The sequence below is a fragment of the Phocoena phocoena genome, chromosome X (genome assembly GCF_963924675.1).
Source record: "Phocoena phocoena chromosome X, mPhoPho1.1, whole genome shotgun sequence".
NCBI classification, from domain to species: domain Eukaryota; kingdom Metazoa; phylum Chordata; class Mammalia; order Artiodactyla; family Phocoenidae; genus Phocoena; species Phocoena phocoena.
The window spans coordinates 42,277,830-42,299,277 of record NC_089240.1 but is presented as its reverse complement, the minus strand read 5'-3'; the positions used below and the strand labels follow the sequence as shown (position 1 = coordinate 42,299,277).

The 21,448-nt window shown below is 43.4% G+C and overlaps 1 protein-coding gene across 1 annotated transcript in view; it reads left to right on the top strand.

Annotated features, from left to right (window-relative positions):
* Positions 1-14,905: 14,905 nt before the first annotated feature.
* Positions 14,906-21,448, top strand: part of ZNF182 (zinc finger protein 182) — a 60,599-nt gene continuing 54,056 nt past the window's right edge. The window contains 1 exon segment of the mRNA XM_065900162.1: positions 14,906-14,978. Within this exon segment, the coding sequence (XP_065756234.1) occupies positions 14,906-14,978 (73 nt within the window).

The window sequence follows — 21,448 nt, the reverse complement described above, 5'->3', positions numbered from 1 at the left end:
GATTAATATGTGTCTTGGTGTGTTTCTCCTTGGATTTATCCTGTATGGGACTCTCTGTGCTTCCTGGACTTGATTAACTATTTCCTTTCCCATATTGGGAAGTTTTCAACTATAATCTCTTCAAATATTTTCTCAGTCCCTTTCTTTTTCTCTTCTTCTGTAACCTCTATAATTCGAATGTTGGTGCGTTTAATGTTGTCCCAGAGGTCTCTGAGACTTTCCTCAGTTCTTTTCATTCATTCTTCTTTTTTTTTTATGGTATGCAGGCCTCTCACTGTTGTGGCCTCTCCCATTGTGGAGCACAGGCTCTGGACGCACAGGGTCAGTGGTCATGGCTCACGGGCCTAGCGGCTCTGTGGCATGTGGGATCTTCCCGGACCAGGGCATGAACCCATGTAACCTGCATCAGAAGGCAGACTCTCAACCACTGTGCCACCAGGGAAGCCCCATTCTTTTTCTTTATTCTGCTCTGCAGTAGTTATTTCCACTATTTTATATTCCAGGTCACGTATCCGTTCTTCTGCCTCAGTTATTCTGCTATTGATCCCTTCTAGAGTATTTTAAATTTCATTTATTGTGTTGTTCATTGTTGCTTGTTTCATCTTTAGTTCTTCTAGGTCCTTGTTAAATGTTTCTTGCATTTTCTCTATTCTGTTTCCAAGATTTTGGATCATCTTTACCATCATTATTCTGATTTCTTTTTCAGGTAGACTGCCTATTTCCTCTTCATTTGTTAGGTCTGGTGGGTTTTTGTCTTGCTCCTTCATCTGCTGTGTGTTTTTCTGTCTTCTCATTTTGCTTATCCTACTGTGTTTGGGGTCTCCTTTTTGCAGGCTGCAGGTTCATAGTTCCCTTTGTTTTTGGTGTCTGTCCCCAGTAGCTAAAGTTGGTTCAGTGGGTTGTGTAGGCTTCCTGGTGGAGGGGACTAGTGCCTGTGTTCTGGTGGATGAGGCGGGATCTTGTCTTTCTGGTCGGCAGGTCCACGTCTGGCGGTGTGTTTTGGGGTGTCTGTAGACTTATTATGATTTTAGGCAGCCTCTCTGCTAATGGGTGGGGTTGTGTTCCTGTCTTGCTTGTTGTTTGGCATAGGGTGTCCAGCACTGTAGTTGCTGGTCGTTGAGTGAAGCTGGGTGTTGGTGTTGAGCTGGAGATCTCTGGGAGATTTTCGCTGTTTGATATTACGTAGAGCTGGGAGGTCTCTTGTGGACCAGTGTCCTGAAGTTGGCTCTCCCACCGCAGAGGCACAGCAGTGACTCCTGGCTGTAGCACCAAGAGCCTTTCATCCACACGGCTCAGAATAAAAGGGAGAAAAAGTAGAAAGAAAGAAAGAAAGAAAGAGGGTAAAATAAAATAAAATAAAGATAATATAAAATTATTAAAATAATAAATAATTAAGAAAAAAAATTTTTAAGTAAAAAAAAAAGCAAACAACAACAAAAAACAACGGACAGATAGAACCCTAGGACAAATGGTGAAAGCAAAGCTATACAGACAATATCTCACACAGAAGCATACACATACACACTCACAAAAAGAGGAAAAGGGGAAAAATTATAAATCTTGCTTTCAAAGTCCACCTCCTCTATTTGGGATGATTCGTTGTGTATTCAGGTATTCCACAGATGCAGCGTACATCAAGTTGATTGTGGAGCTTTAATCCGCTGCTTCTGAGGCTGCTGGGAGAGATTTCCCTTTCTTTTCTTTGTTCGCCCAGCTCCTGGTGCTCAGCTTTGGATTGGGCCCCGCCTCTGCGTGTAGGTCGCTGGAGGGCGTCTGTTCTTTGCTCAGACAGGGCAGGGTTAAAGGAGCAGCTGCTTCAGGGGCTGTGGCTCACTCAGGCCGGGGGGAGGGAGGGGTACGGAGTGTGGGGCGAGCCTGTGGCTGCAGAGGCCATCGTGACGTTGCACCAGCCTGAGGCTCACCGTGCGTTCTCCCAGAGAAGTTGTTCCTGGATCCCGGGACCCTGGCAGTGGCGGGCTGCACAGGCTCCCCGGAAGCGAGGTGTGGATAGTGACCTGTGCTCACACACAGGCTTCTTGTTGGCGGCAGTAGCAGCCTTAGCGTCTCATGCCCGTCTCTGGGGTCCGCGCTGTTAGCTGCGGCTCGCGCCCGTCTCTGGAGCTCCTCTAAGCAGTGCTCTTAATCCCCTCTCCTCGCGCACCAGGAAACAAAGAAGGAAGAAAAAGTCTCTTGCCTCTTCGGCAGGTCCAGACTTTTTCCCAGACTCCCTCACGGCTAGCCGTGACGCACTAACCCCTTCAGGCTGTTCACGCCGCCAGTCCTCTCCCGGTGCCTCGTCTCCCAGCCCCACCCACCCTGGCGGGTGAGCAGACAAGCCTCTCGGGCTACTGAGTGCCGGTCTGCGCTGATCCTCTGTGCAGGCATCTCTCCGCTTTGCCCTCCGCATCCCGGTGGCTGCGCCCTTCTCCGGAGCTCCGAAGCATCCCCCTCCGCCACCCACAGTCTCCGCCCGCCAAGGGGCTTCCTAGTGTGTGGAAACTTTTCCTCCTTCACAGCTCCCTCCCACTGGTGCAGGTCCCGTCCCTATTCTTTGGTCTCTGTTTATTCTGTTTTCTTTTGCCCTACCCAGGTACGTGGGGGAGTTTCTTGCCTTTTGGGAAGTCTGAGGTCTTCTGCCAGCGTTCAGTAGGTGTTCTGTAGGTGTTGTTCCACGTGTAGATGTATTTCTGATGTATCTGTGGGGAGGAAGGTGATGTCCGCGTCTTACTCTTCCGCCATCTTCCCCCTCCTCCTCTTATGATGTTTTGACGTCCTAAAATTCCTGCTGGCTGCGGAGAGCTTGCCCCCCCCCCCCCAGGTCTAGCTAGTTCCTAAAGATAGCAAACAACTTACATGGACGCACCTCTCATATGCAAGCCAACCACCCCCTTTATCTAACTGTCACACACCGAGCCACTATTTCCCTTGCCTAAATTGTCTCAGGGCTAGGTCTCCATTGGTCCTTTAATGGTGTCAGGGTATGCCCTCAGTCTGTCACTCATAGCCCTAGCATTACAATTTCCATTGAGTCTTCAATGCCAGCAGAACCTGACCTGGCCTGTCACTCACAGGCCCAGCATTACCACCCTCCATGTCTCTTATTGGTACTTAGACCCAGTGTCACCTCCCCCCCCAACCTCCCATTTGGCCTTCAATAGGATAAAGCCTGCTTCTGCCTGTCAGTCACAGCCCTTGTGTCCACCTCCTCCAGAATTTCCATTGGTCCTTCAGTGCTGGCAGGGCCCACCTCACCTGACCATCAAACCCCAGCACTGCCATCCTTCAGGTCTACCATTGATTCTTCAATGCTAATAAAGCCAACCCTCACTTGTCACTTGAAGCCCCAGGGTCAGCACCCTCCAGGACTCCCGTTGATGCTTTCATTTTGGCAGGACCAACCCCCCCAGTCTGTCATCACCAGCGTTACCACTTTCCAGCCCTCCCATTGGCTTTTCAGTGTGACAGAGCCCATCCCAGGCTGTCATTCAGAGTGCTAGTGTCACATTATCACTGCCTTCTGAGCCTCCCATTGGCCCTTCAGTGGGGCAGAGTCAACTCCTGCTTGTCACTTATAGCCCAAGCATAACTGTCCCTCAGGGCTTCCATTGTCTTCCCAGTGTCTATCCTTGCCTGTCACTTTCAGCCTAGTATTGTCACTGGCCAAGCTTTCCATTGGCCCCTCAAATGGGTACAGTTCACCTCTGCCTGTAACTCACAGTGTTAATATCCTCCAGCCTCCCATTGGCCCCTCTGAGATCTTCCAAGGCCAGTCTTTGTCTATCACTTACAATCTTTCTGCCCCTGGAATCCCAAAGTCTCAGATAGAATTAACAGAAGTCAGAACAGATTCAATATTCAGATTCAAGAATACACTTGATCTATATTGATGATGGAAAAGTGGACTCATAATTTGAGACCCATACTTTCATTACAAAAGAATTAACAAAGTCACAGTTTTATGATCCATAGCAGAGAGTCATTGATGGTGAAATGGTTGCATGAGATCTACGTTTGATGCTCAGGCAAGAGGAGCATTGCTAGTAGAAGTGTTAAGAGAAACCTGGACTCTTTGCATACTTTAGAGGGGTTGTTTTAGGGGGAATATCAACAATACCAAAGATACAGTTTAGACCTTAGTTATATTGATGGTGGAAGAGTTAACAGATTCATGAATCTAAAAAACAGAGAAGCATTGATGGTGGAAGAATTGATAGCTAATTTGATTTAAGATCTAGATCAGCTGGGCATTGATATTGGAAAAGTTAGCAGGGGCATTGTTTCTTTGTCACATGTGGTAAGTTTAAAATGGCCACAATCCTTTGCTGCTTCTCCCATTCTTACATTGGGCTGACATTGTTACTTACTTTGACTAGTAGAATGTTGCAGAAGTGATGTCATGCTTGTTATAGCCCAAATCTCAAGAGTTTCAGATTTGCAGTTTCTGACTTCACTCTCGTAGAACTCTTCCTCCATTATGTAAAGAACCCCAGGATGGAAATCCAAGTGGAGAAGAGAGGCCCAGCCATTCTAGCCACTACAGCCATCCCAGGTGAGGCCCCAGACATGAGAGAGAGGTCTTCCTGGACCTTCCGGCTGACTGCTGCTGCATATGTGAGCCCATGTGAGAAGAACAGAGGAATCACCCAGTCAATCCTCAGAATCCTAAAAATAATACATTGTTGTTTTAAGTCACTAAGTTTTGTGGTCATTTGTTACACAGCAATATATAACTGAAATCTCATATCAGAGGAGTTTTAATGGTGGAATTGTTATCAGAGGACAAGGACAATCCAGGGTCCACTGATGGTCCAGAAGGGCATTGGTAATACAATAATTGATAGGACTTGGGTTTGATTTCAAGATCACAGGGGCAATGGTTGTGGAAGAGTTAACATACATCTAGGCTGAATTTCAACCAAATGATCACCGACAGTGGAATAATTTAAAAAGGCTGAAGTTAAAGTTCAGACCAGAGGAGCCTTGATGGTAGAACATTTAGGAAAGTCCCAGGATTCAAGATCTCTACCAGTGATATATTGATATGGAAAACATAACAGTAGCCCTGGTTCAAGGTGAAATCAGAAGGACCTTAATGGTGGAAATGTTAATAGAAACCTTAATTAAGTTAATAGTAACTTTTGAAAGTTTTGCTTAGTAGCTACTACCCAAATAATGTCAGGAAGTTACAAACAGGGAAAAAAAGATGAAGAATAAAGTGAGGGAGTATATGTATATAAGCAAAGGGTTGTGATTAGATATGAATAAGGCATTATTTGTATCGGAGAACTAATTAGAACACAGTGGAACAGAAGCTACTTTATTTCATCTAATTTAAGCTACCATCAATTGTAAGATGAAACATTATTTTATGTACCTCTAAGGAAGAAAAATCCCTCTGCTAATGGAACCATTTCTTGCCATTAATAGTAAAACAACCTGATTTTACAGATGTTACAGTGTGAATAAAAATGTGTATCCTTAATAGAATAAAACATGACATTGTTGGGGAACTTGTGTAATGCAAGTTTAGATGCATGGGTGAATCTTGACTGTGTTAGGCTTTGTTTGTCAGGCTGATCACTGTAAAAATTTTCTCATTCAATAGAATTTAGAGATATGAAAACCAAGATCTAAAAGTAGAGGTTAAAGTGTGGGGCATCTTTTAATTTTGGCCATAATGTAGTAGCTTGTATTGGACTAACTCTCTTGCTAAAACAACTATAAATGCTGGATAAATACATACAAAACTTGTCTGAAGGTACTGGAAACCCACCAATGCATGCAGGACTTGAGGAGCTACAATTCTTGAGAGAAGGGAAGCACAGGGAGTTCTACTTTTACTTTGGTATTTTCCAAATGGCAGTGCAAGACAATAAGAGGGAATAGAGACCATTCAGAAAGTGACTAGCTTGCCAAAACAGTTGGGATTAAGAAGCAAAAAATCTCAGAGAGGAAGGAACTGCAGAGAGAGAGCCAAAATATGTGTGTACAAATACCTCTTTGTCTGACTCTAAGCTCTATGTGTGCAGGGCAAGATTCCAAGAAACCCAGTAGAAAACTGTAGCTTGGAGAGTGAAGAGATGAGTGGAGATTTTGGTAGCTATTTGGTACTAGAGAAGCAAAAGATGGAGTTCAAGCCCCACCAAGGTAGAATGGCCCTGGCATGCACTCTAGGCTTTCAGTTGAGACCCAGAAGAGCCATGCCCTTGGACTAAGAGCTACAATTTAGTAGTAAAGGTTACACCCTATGAGTGAGGTATAAGTGGAATAGACCAGCCTCAACAAAGCCTAAAATCAAGTCTCAATGGGATCGATGTGATTTCACCAGATTCTATCTGCAGCCAGAAGAAAACTATGATTAATATGTTCAAGAATATGGAGGGAAAGATGGACAAATAGATGTAAAGATGGAAAAATTTAACAGAGAACTACAATCACTAAGGAAAGGATCAAATGGACATGCTAGAACCCAAAATTCTAATATCAGTGATTAAGAACTCATTGGAAGGCCTTAACTTTAGATTGAACACAGTAGAAAACAGGAATAATGAACTAGAAGACAGGACAATAGAAAATATACAAAAGTAGCAAAAGAGAAAAAAGAATAAAGTATAACAGTCTAAGACATAAATGAAAGAGAGCTATGGTAGAACAGCTCCTCCACAGTGCCCCGGTGACCTTGTATGTATCCACATAGGCCACATAGACAGGGTTGGAACTAGAGCTGAATCTATGTCTTGGAAGAATGACTGTATTGTTCCTAGAAAATGAGAGCATGAGAGCCTTGTGAGGAGCTCCTATAGGGTCATTTCCCACTTGCCTCCCTATCTCCTCTGGGAGGGCACTTCTCTCTTGCCGCAGGTTCTAATGAGGTATGAAGTTTTCTGCCTCACTCCCTTAAGGTAGAGCTGCAGGCTATAAAACTTCTTAGCTGCAGCATGGCTATAGGTTTCTCAGTAACAGAGTGTCCTATCCTTCCTGTTGCAGTCATCAGGCCCCTTTGTTTTGGTGCTGCCCTGCACAGGGTCTTAGGGAGCTGTAATCTTTGGTTGATCCTTTTGTTTGCTGTCTAAGTAAGTAATAAACAGTCTGAATCTAGAAGGGGCTCATTGTTTCTTTACAGGCTGAATATGTCAGGCCTTGGCCTTGCCTTGCCTTGTGCTTGACAAGAGGATAGAGAGAATGGGGACAGAAGTAATATTTGTAGAAATATTGAGTATTTTCCAACACTAATGGAAGTCATCAGCCCACAGTTTCAGGAAGCACACCAATCCCTAAGTACTAAACACAAATAAAACTACATCTAAACACATCATACTCAAATTGATGAACCCCAAAGTTATAAAGAAAACCTTAGAAGCTGTCCTTAGAAAAAAGGACAAAGGAAAAACAGTAAGATGAATGGCTGTTTTTTTAAAGAGAAATTCTGGTAACCAGAAGAAAATGGAATGATATCATTGAAGTACTGAAAGGAAACAAAAATCTGCCAACTGAGAATTCTATACCCAATTCTATACCAGTAGTCCAAAAAGGCAAGTGAAATAAATACAAATATTTATTACAAAGCTTACTACAAAGCTAAGAGAATTCATCACCAGTAGACGTATACTACTAGAAATACTAAATATTAAAGTTATTTAATCTGATCCCAAATGGAAGCAAGAAACATAGAAAGGAGTGAAGAAGCACAGAAAGGCTGAACATAAAAAAATGAAAAAATATATGCAATGCAAACACTAATAGAAAGCTGTTGTAGCTATAATAATAGCAAAGAAAGTAGGCTGTAAGGTAGAAGTCATGCTAAAGATAAAGCGGAAAATTTCATAATGATAAAAGGGTCAATTCAAGAGAAGATAGAACAATTCTAAAATTTTAATCTACCTGCATTATTAATTTTTGTTGCTGCTGTAACAAATTACCACAAACTTAGCTGCTTAAAGCAACCCCCATTTATTACTTCACAGTTTCCATGGGGCAGAAGTCCAGGCAAAGTGCGGTTCAGCTGGGTTCTCTTCTTAGGGTTTCATAAGGTTGAAATTATGGTGTTGGCAGTGCTGTGTACCTTTCTGGAGGCTCTAGGGAAGAATCTACTTCCAAAGTCATTCAGTTTGTTGTCATAATTCACTTCTTTTTCACATGGTGCTCTCCATCTTTAAGCTAACAATAGCATGGCAACTTCTTTCTGTGCTTTGAATCTCTGACTTTCCCTTCTGCCTTCCTCTTCCATCCCCGCCCCCGGTATCTGCTTTTAAGGGCTCATGTAATTATGCTGGGCCCATATGGGTAATCTGAGATAATCTCTCTAAATTAAGATCAACTGATTAATAATCTTAATTACATCTGTAAAGTCCCTTTTGTCATGTAACAAAACATTCATGGGCATGGCAACTCATCATATTTAGTTTCTGGGGATTAGGACAAGATATCTTTGGGGGTCCATTATTCTGCCTACTACATCACCTAATAACATAGGTTCAAAATATATAAAGTGAAAGCTGATAGAATTACAAGATGAAATAGACAAATCCACAACATAGAGATTTTAACACACCTCTCTCAGTAATAGAATAAACAGGAAAAAAATCAGACATGTTATAGAAGAGTTGAACATCACAATTAACCAACTTCATATAATTGGCACAACTTTATATAATTACTACACCCAACGACTGAAGAATTTAGTCTTTTCAGGTGCACAAGGAACATTTATCCAAATAGAACCCATGTTGGGGACTTCCCTGGTGGCGCAGTGGTTAAGAATCTGCCTGCCAGTGCAGGGGACACAGGTTCAAGCCCTGGTCCGGGAAGATCCCACATGCCACGGAGCAACTAAGCCCGTGTGCCACAACTACTGAGCCTGTGCCCTAGAGCCCACGAGCCACAACTACTGAAGCCTGTACGCCTACAGCCCATGCTCTGCAACAAGAGAAACCACCGCAATGAGAAGCCTGCGCACTGCAACGAAGAGTAGCCCCTGCTCGCCACAACCAGAGAAAGCCTGTGTGTAGCAACGAAGACCGAACGCAGCCATAAATAAATAAATAAATAAATAAATAAATAAATAAATAAATTTATTTTTTACAAAAAGAACCCATGTTGGTCCATAAAGAAAGTCTCAACAAATTTCAAAGGATGAAGTTATACAGTGTATATTCTCTGACCACAATGGAATTAAACTACATGTCTATAACAGATAACTAGAAAATCCTCAGATGTTTGAAAATAAGTCACGCTTATTACCCAACTGTGTGCTGCCAAAGGCCCTAGATCATGGACATGATTTCATTCGACTCCTTTCCGTTCTTCTAAAGGTGAGCCTTGGCTCCTTGAGGGCAGCCCAGCTGGGCCCTGCGTCCTCTCCCATCCCCCGCAGCCAGCACGGGGTCCAGAACTACCACTCCAAAAGTGTTTGCTTAAAATGGACAAACAAGCAGGGGCTGTGCCCACTGTGCAGATGAGGAAACTGAATTCCAGACAGGACAGGAGATTGCTCCCCCATCACGGCTTTTAGTAACAGAATGAGAAGGAGCCCAGGTTTCTTACCCTAGGTCAGGGCATGCTGTCTAAGAAAGGGGAGCATGTCTTATTTGTCTTTGTCACCCAGGCACCTAAGACGTTGTCTGACACGAACTAGATGCTTAGCAAATGTGGAATAAAATGAACGAATGGAGCTGGGTGGCATGCGATGTGGAGAGCCCTGGCCCCCCATTCTCGCTGCATCTACCACAGAGTCCCTGCGGATCACTTGAGCCACAGTCACACTGAGCTGCTTGCTGTCCCCATCTGTGCCCTTCACTTCCCACCACTGGGCCTTTGCTATTACTCTTCCCTGTCATCTGCCCCTGTTCCTCACAGTGCAAGACAGATGACACCAGTTCTGTAAAGTCCGGTCTTATCCTTCCTGGCAGAATAAACATACACACACATGCACACACACACACACAGAGTCTCTCCTGGGTTCCCAGCACACTTTGCACACTCTGCCCTAGTAGCATACTGATTAAGCTCCACTATAATTCTTTGCTTGTGTGTCTGTCTCCTCCATCTTAGGACCCCTAGGTCTAAATACAGAGTTGGTGCAAAGTAGAGGCTTCTCATAAAAAATAAGAGCTTCTATGTATCAGATGGTGCTAGGCTCTGTGCTAAGTTCTTTCTATATGTCTTATAATCTTTGCAACAATCCTGTGAATCATATGTTATTTTTACCTCCACTTTAGAGATGAGGAAACCAAGTCACAGAAAAGTGATGTAACTTGCAAAGGGACACCACCTACTGAGTAGCCAAGGAGGAACTCTAGCCTAGGTTGGTCTAACAATCAGTAACGTATGCTTAACCACACCATTAGGCTCTGTCCTGTGGGAGGGTTCCTGGCTGGATGCACAGGACCCAGGCCATGTGGACAAGAGGGCTCCTGCCACAGTGTTTTCCTGGTGACTCAGAGCTGGTGACAGAGTCCAGTAGGGCCGTGTGTGTCTTTAAATGGTGACTTTATAAACTCTCCTCTTCCCTTTCCACCTTCCTTTCCATCACCCACCCCCTCACCCTGGCCCAGAACAACTGACAGACCAGCTTATAACTCTCTGTCAGGTCTGACTTGTTAGAAATATGACAAGGGAACCAAGATGTCTGTTGGTATGGGTACCTGTGGGGGAACTAGAGTTCTCAGTGAGAGTCGGAGCAGAGACCGAAAAAAGAGGAAGGAGGCAAAGATGAGAAGTAGGTTAAGACAGAGACAGAGAGTGAGGACCAGAGGCAGGAAAAAGAGCAGACCCAGGGAGAGAAACAGAGACAGAGACAGAGAGCGCAAGCTTGATATAGAGGTGGCAGAGATGAGAGGCAGAGTGAAAGAAATAATATGAGATAAAAGGGAGAGAGGGATCCTGTGGTCCCCTCACCCCATTACATTCCCTATTACAGATGGGGAAACTGAGGGTCAGAGGGAATGACACTACTTCCTAGCAGATGTCTCTGTCACTTTTCTAAACACCATTCATTTAGTTCCTCTCGTGTCCCCAGATACATACGAATGCCTCCTGTGCTGGCCCTGAGCAGCACGAGTTGGACTGTAGTGGAGGGTTCAGGGGGATGCTCATCAGAAGAGCAAGAGGTAAGAGGAAATATCCACACAGGATTGACCAGGGAAGGCTCCCTGGACAAGATACGACTGAAACTGGGCCACAAAAAAAGGTTTATAAATGACTTTATTGAGGCATGATTTATGTACAATAAAACACATCCAGTTTGAAAAAAAAACCCATGTAAATAACCCATGGATCAAGAACAAATCACAGTAGAAATTAGAAAATATCTTGGATCACATGATACCATCTCACTGATGCAGAAAAAACATTTGACAAAATCCAATATCCTTTAATGATAAAAACACTCAACAAACTAGGAATAGAAGGGAACTCCCTCAACCTGATAAAGGGCATTTATAGAATACCCACAGCTACTGTCGTACTCAATAGTGAGACTGAAAGCATTTCCCTAAGATCAGGAACAAGACAAGGAGGTCCACTTTTGCCACTTTTACTAAACATTGTATTTGAAGGTCTAGCCAGAGCATTTTCAGTCAAGAAAAAGAAATAAAAGGCACTCAAATTGGAAAGGAAGTAGACCTATTTCTATTCCCAGATGATATGATTTTATATGTGTGTGTGTGTGTGTGTGTGTGTGTGTGTGTGTGTGTGTGTGTATTCCTAAAGAATTCACAAAAAACTATTAGGGCTCATAACTAAATTCAGCAAAGTGGCAAAACACAAAATCAACATATAAGAATCACTTTTATTTCTATACAGTGGCAATGAACAATCTGAAAAGAAAATTAAGAAACATAAATTCTATTTATAATAGGATCATGTGGAGAAATAGGAGGATGTGGAGAAATTGCTGATGTGGAATGTAAAATAGTGCAGCCACAGCAGAAAAGAGTTTGGTTGTTCCTCAAAAAGTTAAACATAGAAATACCATATGATCCAGCGATTCAACCCCTAGGTATATGCCCAATAAAACTGAAAACAGGAGTTCAAACAAAAATTTGTATACATATGTTCATAGCAGCACTATTCACAACAGCTAAAAGGTGGAAACAACCCAAATATCTATCAACTGACGAGTAGATAAACCAAATGTGGTATAGCTCTACAATTTATCCGTGAAAAGGAACGAATACTGATACCATGCCATCACATGGATGAATCTTGAAGACATTATGCTAAGTGAAGTAAGCCAGAAACAAAAGGCCACATAGTGTATGATTCTATTTATATGAAATATCCAGAATAGGCAAATCCATAGAGACAGAAAGTAGCTTAGTGGTATCCATGCGCTGGGGGCAGAGGGGAATGGGAAATGAGTACTTAATGGATACGGGGTTTTCTTTTGGGGCGATGAAGATGGTCTGGAAGTAGATAGTGGTAATGGTTGCACAGCATTGTGAATGTACTAAATGACACTGAATTGTATACTTTAAAATGATTAAAATAGTAAATTTCATGTTATGTGTATTTTACCACAATAAAAAAGGTGTTAACTCTCTCTCCCTTTCTCAACCATTGTGGTGTGTGTGTGATTGATTCTGTTCCTCACCATGTCTTTCTTCTCACAGACTTTCAGGATCAAGTGATTCCTGGCCAAGAAACAGAAGCAGAATAGTCCCATTCCTCAATGGATTCAGATGATTAAACTGGTAATAAAATCAGCTACAACTTCAAGAGGAGACAGTGGAGAAGAACCAAGCTGGGTTCTTGGCACACATGAGATGGCACACATATTTATGCTATATCAAGGTCACTAGCATCTTATATCAAGCTGAAAACATCACTGCTCTCTGGACATTTGGGCATGTTTTATTAGAAAAGTGATTTTTCTCTTTGTTTCTATGTTCTCTTTGGTTCAGTCATAAATATGTGAGAACTTTTGTTTGAGAAAAAGGTATTAATATGAGGTACAGTGTGTGTGAATGGTGGCCATGAAGCAGAGTGAATGGAAGTGAATAAACAGTGTGATTGAATGGAGGAAATCTGGGGCACAGTGGGAGGGAGTAGATTTGAATGATTGGTAGAGGAAGGAGGAATGGAAGCCATGAGGGGCAGAGTGAGCTGGAATGGAGGTGACTGACAGTGTTGCACTTTATATCTGAGGGAGGCCTGTGCTTCTGGAAAGCAGTGATGGTGAAGAAATCCCCCTACCCTTCTGTGTTCCAGGAAAGGGAACTACAAAGTTCCCTGTATTAGTCGATTCAGGCTGCCATAACAAAATACCATAGACTGGGTGGCTTAAACAACAGAAATTTATTTCTCACAGTTCTGGAGGCTGGGAAGTCCAAGATCAAGGGGTGGCTGATTTGCTTCCTGGGGAGAGCTCTCTTCCTGGCTTACAGAGAGCCACCTTCTCACTATGTCCTCACACAGCCTCTTCTTTATGTAGTTTGCTTATAAGAGCGCAAATCCCATTCGACCTGAGCCCCACCCTGGTGAGCCATCATGATGGTTCATGATGCCATCGAACCCTAATTACCTCCCAAAGGCCCATTTCCAAATAATATCACATTGGGGGTTAGGGCTTTAACATATGAATTTTAGGAGGGACACAATTCAGTTCATAGCAGTCCCCAATGCTTCTGCATATTCCAAGATAAGACCTGTCCTCATCCTTCCTCATGACTCAACTATGACTCCTTTTTTACCTGCCTCTATAAAACCCCGGGTCCCCTTCCTTGCCTTTATCCCTATTGCAATAATCTCCTTTAGTATCACATGCATTTTGCCTTTCACATGCCTAAGTGGTAGAGTATGATTAATATGGTAGAGTGTTTAAGGTTCAGAACCTGAGCACTGGCTTGTCCCCTGTTTGTTCCTTTAGGCCTCACAGAGGCCCAGAGCCCCTCGCCTGATACCAGAGCTCTGACCCTGGTATCTTGGTCACCCCTCATCTTTCTGGGGTAGATTCCCAGGAGGAGGATGTAAAGTGGGTCTGGTGGGTCACCATCAGGTCTGGATTCTCACCTAGTCTCCGATTAGGACCCCACCTTGCCCCAATTCCCCCTGGGCTTCTGTCTCCAACTCTCTCTGCACTTATGTTTACCAGTACCACTTCCTTCACACGTCTCTTTCCCTGAGTACAGAATTGTACCTTGTCCCCCCACCCACCATCTGCCCCAGTGGTATCTCTCACAGAGGAGTGTACCAACCCGGGCCTTCACCTCTCCTAGCCCAATAGTGACTATGCTTTCCTCTATCTCCCTAATGTTATCTTCTGGAGAGGACTACCACCCCATACTTTCTCCCCATCACCCCAGTGGTACCGATCTCTAGAGGAATGTATCATTCCCGGCTCTGCCTCTCTTCTTCCCAGTAATAGTTCCCAGGGAGATCTATTATTCCTGGCCTCCCTCCCACATTTCTGCAGTGGTATCTCCCGATGGGGGTCTGTGGTCCTCAGCTGTACATTTGTACATACGAGTTCTCATCAACCCCCAAAAACTTGAGTATAACTCGCCCATCACTAGCCTTTAGGGCTCCACGCTTATTGCAAGTTTTCAAATTCTTCCCCAAATCCCATCTCTTCTAAACTTTAAGAGGCACATTTCTCTGCTGTACAGAGTGATAACCTTTGTAAAGATGTCTGCTCCCTTGAAGGTTTATTGGTGCGACCATTTTTCTGGCCAGCCACATACAGTCAAGGCCATTACAGAACACTACTAGCAACAATGCTACGGGCTACTATCATCAGTGGCATTAGGAAGAGCAACTGCGCATGAGCAGGAAGAGTGACAGACTGTACCGATGGTGGGGGTCAAGGGCCAAGAAAGTAGTTGTTGGAGGAAGTTGTGACTGATTTTGGAAACACCAGGCGGACCTCGCCAGAATAAGAATTCGGTTCTTAACATCAGAGCAGGGGATGAAGGACGATAGAGGGTTCACTCAGAATGGAAGTGAGACAGGGCTGGTGGTCTGCGGGCAGAGTGAAATGGGTGAGTGTGGGCTTTGTAAAGATGTGAATTTACTGGGTGATTATTTGGAGGGGTGCTCTGAGATGACTAATAAAAGTCTCCAGGGGTACGTGACGAGAGGTCCGTAAACTGAGTGATGGGGTCTATGGAGTCAGTGACTGGGGTTGTGGTGTCTGTGATGGGGGGCTGTGGGATGAATGATAGGGTCTGTAAGGTAATTGATGGGTGTGTGTGCGATGGTGCATTTGTGGGGTCTGTGATGGGGGAATCTGTAGGGTGAATGATGGGAATATTTGGAGTGATGGGTGGGTTCTGAAGGGTGTGTGATGGGGGGTGGGTCTCTGGAATCAGTATTGGGTGAGAGTGAGTGTTGGGAGGTTTATGAGGTCTGTGACAGGGTGGTGCTGTTGAATGATGGGGATCTGTGGGGAAAAACAAATGTTCTTTCCCATTTTTCTTGGCTACAGCACGGCCACTTTACCAGCTGGCATTTATGGATTTCTAGCCTGATGATTTGGTGAACTTTCGATATGGGTTTTCCATGCCATCCCCGACTCTTCTCTTTTCTTCTCCCCGCCTCTCAATAGATCTGCCTTTTTAGGCCACTGCCCTCGCTCCACAAGTCAGATATAACTAAGTTCCATGTAAGTTGTTATTTGTTCCTCTTCCTGTGACCTAGGTTAGGACACTTAGAAGCAAGGAAGCAGTAGTAGTTAAGAGCACAGACTCTGGAGCCAAAATGTCCTTAATAGCCTTGTGGGCTTAGGCAAGTCTCTAACCTCTCTGTGCCTTAGTTTCCCCATCTGTAAAATGGGGATGATGATGATGATGACGGTAATAATAATACCTACACCTTTATCATTGTTGTGAAGATCAATTGAATTAGTATTAAGTGTTTAGAAAAATGCCTGGCACACACATAATGAGCCTTATATCTTTAGTATATTATTATTTATACCATAAAATGTATCTGTATAAACACATAAAAAGTTAGGACTAGGGAAGTAGAGAAAAACTAAAGCAAAATTGAAATGTGTATATGTAGATCATAGGATCCTTCATAATTATGTTGAGCTATAGTTATTTTTCTGAGCTTTCTGGAAGCCATGACATAAAGGGAAGGAAACACAATCATTTGCTTTATTTATCTCACCCATATAGAGAAAGTGAGACACTTCTCAGCAGCAAAGATTTCTTGACGTTGATGTTTCAAGACATTTCTCTGATGGGTTAGCCATGTCCTCATCAGCGAGCCTGTGATAAATACAGGGATAGGATTGCTCTGTGTGTGGCATAACATGTGTCTTCATGTCAGCCAAAGGTGTCCTGCTGAGGCAGAACTAAAGGGATGCAACTCTTCAGGAAACAAAAGCCATGACAGCACAAGGGGCTCTCTTACGTTCTGGCTCAATTCAGGGAGAAAACTGTGATGATCAGGAAGAATCAGTAAGCCCCATGCCTTTCAAATTATTTTCCAATACATTTTTTTCTCATCTGGGACTTCAGCACAGCCTGAGCAGCCCATAGGTCTGCCCTTCTCCTTTTCAAGCTTGGAATTCATGATGCCCCTGACTATATTCAGTTCTTTCCCTTCTGCCCTTTCAAAAAAATCTTTATTGTTTTGTCACTTTTTCCCCTCTCATATATATCTCATGATATAGAAGTGGCACCATAACTTCAAATTCTTTTAGGAATGTACAACCTGAAAGGAGAAAATATCTCATGATCTCACTCATCCCAAATAACCAATTCAATGGAATATTTGATTAATTTCCATCTATATACCTCTCTCTCTCTCCCTTGTTCTTTATGTTTACATACATATATAGTTAACATACGTCCTCCTTTTGCTAAATTTTGCTCATGATATACAAACTGTCTTGCAACTCCCTGTTTTTACTTTATGTAATAATTGATAATGGTAGTAATAGTAATGATAATGATAATACAGATCATGATGAGAATGATAATATTAGTGGCAGTAACAGGGGCTAACATATAAAGAGTCTACATTGCACCAGGCACTGTACTAAGCACTTTATATGCATGACCCCCTTAATCCTCACAACCACCCTAAGAAGTGAATACTATTATTATTCACATCTTACAGATGAGGAAACTGAGTCCCAGAGTGGATAAGCAAGTGGCAGTGGGGTTGCACAGCTGGTCACTGGCATAGCTGGGATAGTCCCTACTCAATGAATACTTGTTGATAGAAGATATTTCACTTTTAGGACATAGTGATTATATTTTTATTGAAGTATAGTTGATTTACAATGTTGTGCTAATTTCTGCTGTACAACACAGTGATTCAGTTATACATATATATACATTCTTTTTCATATCTTTTCCATTCTGGTTTATCAAAGGATATTGAATATATTGTAGTTCCTTGTGCTATACAGTAGGACTTTGTTGTTTATCCATTCTATGTGTAATAGTTTGCATCTGTTAACTCCAAACTCCCAATCCATCCCTTCCTCATCCCCCATCCCTGCTTAGCAAGCGCAAATCTGTTCTCTAAGGGACATCTATTTTGTTTGCTCATGTTTGAATTCACTACATGGATCCAAAAGTCTACTTACTCCAATAAAAAAATAAAAGTCAAACCATGCCTGTAGCTACCCTTTTACTTTGACATACAAATATTAGCAGTTAATATTTACAGAAAGCTTGTTATGTGCCAGGCAGTAAGAAGAGTAAATTTTATGATTAAGCTCATTTAATTCCCCAAATAATCCAATTTGTTAGGTATTACGATTACTTTTATTTATAGGTGAAGTTATCGAAGGTTAGATAAATTAATTAATCATGATATCTAATAAATGGGAATGCCAATATCTGAATTCAGTTCTCTCTGAGAGCAGAGCCTGAGTTCTTAAATACGAAACTATTTACCTTGCATCTTTACCTGGCAGGGAAGGAAAACAATACTTATTGATACCTCATGCTAGACATTGTGACAAATTCTTACACTTAAGATATTATATTTAAACCTTGCAACACCCTGTGTGCCAGGTATCACTGTTGCAATTTTTAAAACTCTTACTATCAAAGTAATTTGTGTTTAAACAAAAATTTGGAAGACTCAGGAGCTGAAAAGAGATTTTTAACAGCTGCATATTTTCCTCTTGTATGCGTATGACATGACTTATTAATCAGCCCCATTTTCAAGGACTTCTGTGTAATTTCTGTCACACCATGGCAGTGACCTTTCTTGTCATCTATCTTTGTATACTGTGGTGAGCATTTCTAAAATTTCTCGTTCAAAAGCTGGGTACATTTTGAGTTTTCATATACATTGCCAAATTGCCTTTTGAAAAGTTAGTGCAAGTTTATACTTTCACTAATAATGAATAAAAATACCCTTCCTAATCCTTTTATCATGTTTTTAATTCTTGCCGTTGGACAGTTGAAAATATCTCATTTCTTTTGTTTGTGTTTATTTAATTATCAGTTAATGTTGAGTATCTTTTCATATTTTTTCCTTTTTATATTTATTTTGTGAGTTGTTCTTTTATATACATTGTCCTTTCTCCTGTGGGTTTTTTTTTTGCGGTACGCGGGCCTCTCACTGTTGTGGTCTCTCCCATTGTGGAGCACAGGCTCCGGATGCGCAGGCTCAGCGGCCATGGCTCACGGGCCCAGCCGCTCTGCGGCATGTGGGATCTTCCCGGACCGGGGCACGAACCCGTGTCCCCTGCATCAGCAGGTGGACTCTCAACCACTGTGCCACCAAGGAAGCCCTCCTGTGGGTTTTTAAATCTTTGTCTTACTATTTTAAAAACGTTTTATGGAAATATAACTTAGGTAAAAGTCTTTTGGGATAGACATTTTATTGAAGCATAGCATACAGAGAAAAGTATATAATGTATATAGTTTCATGAATTTCTACAAATTGGAAACACCTGTGTAACCAGTGCCTGACTCAAGAAACAGTAAATGACAAGCCACCCAGAAGCCTCCTTCATGCCCCTTTCAATTGCTATCCCCTGACACATGGGTAACCACTATCTGATTTTCACCATCATAGATCAGTTTTGCTTGTTCTTGAATGTCATATAAATGGAATCATACGTTATTATTCTTTGGGTTTGGCTTTTTTTCACTTATCATGATGTTTTTGAGACTCATTCTTGTTATTTTATCAGTAGTTTGTTTTCTTTCCATTACTGTGATACTATTACATAAATATATTACAATTGTTTATCCATTCTACTGCTGCTGGATGTTTCCATTTTGGCTATTACAAATAATACTTCTGTGAATATTCTTGTTTATATCTTGGTGAACATATGTGCTCATTTCTGTTGGATATTTACCTAGGAGTGGGATTGCTGGGTCCTAGGTTAGGGGTATGCTCAGCAATAGTAGATTGAGTTACAATGTTTTCCAAAGAGGCTGTACCATTCTACTCTCACCTTATACGAGAGTTCCAGTTGTTTCACATCCTCACCAACATTTGGGTTTTTGGTCTTAATTTTAGCCATTCTGTTGGTATATAGTGGTATCTCATTGTGGTTTAAATTTGTAATTTCCCTGATAACTAATGATTTTGAGCACCTTTAAATATGTTAATTGGCCATTTATATATCATCTTTTGTGAAGTGTCTGTTCAAATCATTTTCTATTGGATTGTTTATATTTATCTTACTGGGGGCTTCCCTGGTGGCACAGTGGTTAAGAATCTGCCTGCTAATGCAGGTGACACGTGTTTGAGCCCTGGTCCAGGAAAATTCCACATGCTGTGGAGAAACTAAGCCCGTGCGCCACAGCTACTGAGCCTTCCCTCTAGAGCCCTCGAGCCACAACTACTGAGCCCACGTGCCACAACTACTGAAGCCCACACGCCAAGAGCCCATGCTCCGCAACAAGAGAAGCCACCGCAACGAGAAGCCCGTGCACCGCAAAGAAGAGTAGCCCCCACTCGCTGCAACTAGAGAAAGCCCGCGTGGAGCAACGAAGACCCAATGCAGCCAAAACTAAATAAAGAAAATAAATAAATTTATTAAGAAAATATTTATCTTACTGATTTGTAGGAGTTCTTTATAGTTTCTATAGTATAAAAGTCCTTTGTTAGATACAGGTATTGCAAATATCTCAGAGAAGGCATCTTTGAAATGATTAAACAGTAGCTTTTCTCTTAAGAATATTCCCTTCTTAAAAAATATTACTTTAATTTTGGGACTTCCTTGGTGATCCAGTGGGTAAAACTCCACGCTCCCAAAGCAGAGGGCCCGGGTTCAATCCCTGGTCGGGGAACTAGATCCTATACGCCTTAATTAAGAGCTCTCATGCCACAATTAAGAAGTCCTCATGCTGCAACTAAGAAGTCAGCATGCTGCAACTAAGAAGTCCACATGCTGCAACGAAGATCAGGCATGCTGCAACTAAGAGCTAGTGCAGAGAAGGGGAAGATGGCAGAAGAGTAAGACGCGGAGATCACCTTCCTCCCCACAGATACATCAGAAATACATCTACACGTGGAACAACTCCTACAGAACACCTACTGAACACTGGCAGAAGACCTCAGACCTCCCAAAAGGCAAGAAACTCCCCACGTACCTGGGTAGGGCAAAAGAAAAAAGAATAAACAGAGACCAAGGATTAGGGACGGGACCTGCACCAGTGGGAGGGAGCTGTGAAGGAAGAAAGGTTTCCACACACTAGAAGCCCCTTCGCGGGTGGAGACTGCGGGTGGCGGAGGGGGGAGCTTTGGAGCCGTGGAGGAGAGCACAAAAACAGGGGTGCAGAGGGCAAAGCGGAGAGATTCCCGCAGAGAGGATCGGTGCAGACTGGCACACACCAGCCTGAGAGGCTTGTCTGCTCACCCGCCGGGGAGGGCTGGGCTGGGAGCTGAGACTCGGGCTTCGGTGGGAGTACAGGGAGAGGACTGGGGTTGGCGGCGTGAACACAGCCTGCAGGGGGTTAGTGCACCACGGCTAGCCAGGAGGGAGTCCCGGGAAAAGTCTGCATCTGCCGAAGAGGCAAGAGACTTTTTCTCGCCTCTGTTTCCTGGTGCGCATAGAAGAGGGGATTAAGAGCGCTGCTTAAAGGAGCTCCAGAGACGGGCACAAGCCGCGGCTAAAAGTGCGGACCCCAGAGACGGGCGGGAGACGCTAAGGCTGCTGCTGCCGCCGCCAAGAAGCCTGTGTGCGAGCACAGGTCACTCTCCACACCCCCCTTCCGGGGAGCCTGTGCAGCCCGCCACTGCCAGGGCCCCGGGATCCAGGGACAACTTCCCTGGGAGAATGCACGGCATGCCTCAGGCTGGCGCAATGTCACGCCAGCCTCTGCCGCCACGGGCGCGCCCCAAACCCCGTGCCCCTCCCTCCCGCTGGCCTGAGTGAGCCAGAGTCCCCGAATCAGCAGCTACTTTAACCCCGTCCTGTCTGAGCGAAGAACAGACGCCCTCCAGCGACCTACACGCAGAGGCGGGGCCAAATCCAGAGCTGAGCCCCAGGAGCTGTGCGAACAAAGAGAAAGGGAAA